This window comes from Gossypium hirsutum, chromosome A13 (genome assembly GCF_007990345.1).
Source record: "Gossypium hirsutum isolate 1008001.06 chromosome A13, Gossypium_hirsutum_v2.1, whole genome shotgun sequence".
NCBI lineage: Eukaryota > Viridiplantae > Streptophyta > Magnoliopsida > Malvales > Malvaceae > Gossypium > Gossypium hirsutum.
This window is the reverse complement of record NC_053436.1, coordinates 91,565,938-91,567,184: the sequence shown is the minus strand read 5'-3', so window position 1 is coordinate 91,567,184 and position 1,247 is coordinate 91,565,938. Positions and strand designations below refer to the sequence as shown.

General features: G+C 37.0%; 1 protein-coding gene across 1 annotated transcript; it reads right to left on the bottom strand.

Moving 5' to 3' along the window:
* Positions 1-425: 425 nt before the first annotated feature.
* On the bottom strand, positions 426-836 carry LOC107894364 (chaperone protein dnaJ 11, chloroplastic). Its single transcript, XM_016819645.1, has one exon. It carries the CDS (start codon positions 834-836, stop codon positions 426-428), a length of 411 nt encoding a protein of 136 aa, XP_016675134.1.
* Between the last annotated feature and the right edge of the window lie 411 nt (positions 837-1,247).

Sequence of the window (1,247 nt, the reverse complement as noted above, 5' to 3'; positions counted from 1 at the left end):
CCAAAAAATCATTTATTAACATATATTTTTAACGAAATTTGCATTCTTTCCCAAATTTATAAGAGTTTATTTATCTAATTTTAAATAAAAAAAACAAAATACAATATGCCATTTAATACAAAAACCGTGAGTATAGTTTTACTCATGTGCTGTACGGCAAAACAAGCTTTAAATCCATTTTCAAGCAACCTTTTTCAATTTCTTGTTTTCTACAAAAGCTACAAAGGAGAAGGATAAGATAAATGTGTATTTACTAGACTCCTGAGGATAAAACAAAAGAAGAAGAAGAAGAATTTACAGCAATTTCTAACAACATTGGAAACACATGCGATGCTATGTGTCGAAAAATTCCTACATTTTGTTCTTTTTTTCACAAAAAAAAAAAACCCTGCGTAACAGAAATTAATTCCCTCTAGTCAATTTTTCTACCAGCACTGATCAGTTTCCCATCTTCGAGTCGGGTAAATCCGAGTCCTGACTCGCATCCAACGTGGCGCCAACGACATATCGTACATGGCCCTCGCCGTCGGATTCGACAAAGTGGCGTACGCGTTGCGTATCTCTATGAAATCACGGCCGTCCGATGATGATCCCATCACGTCTGGATGGAAAACCTTGGCCAAACTCCGGTACGCCGTCTTGATATCGTTAAATGATGCCGTTCTCTCCACCCTTAGTATCTCATACAAACTTCCTGCCGCCGCTGCCACAACCACCTTGTTCTCCGTCTGTACCGAATTTCTCACGGTGACCGTCTTCTTCGATCGCGAAACTGAATAGGTGTTGTTGAGGGTTGTAACGGCGGGAGGGGAAGCGAAGGTTGCAATTGCATACATTGGGAAAGGACAAAGGAAGGGTAAGGTGGTAAAATAAAAATGAAAGAAAGGGGATTTTTTTTTTTATCTCTGCCTGTGCGAGAGGGGAGAGAGAGAGTGAGGCGTTTGTATTTATAGGGGTCAAAGGTAATCGTAAATTAAAAATATTTCAAATAAATTCAACTTTGACTCACATGGGTAATACTATTTATTAACTAAAAATTTAATTATAAAAATACAATTTATTAGCAAAACAAGTAAAGCTGAGCCAAATATATAAGTAATAATTTTTGAAGTCCAAAGTGGTATAGTTTATATTAATCTCATATGTATGTCTTGTATTTTACCTACTTTTCAACAGTTTTCATCACAAAATCGTGGGTTGTGTTACGGTTATATCTGCTACTTCATGCTCGCCTGCCATTTCATGTC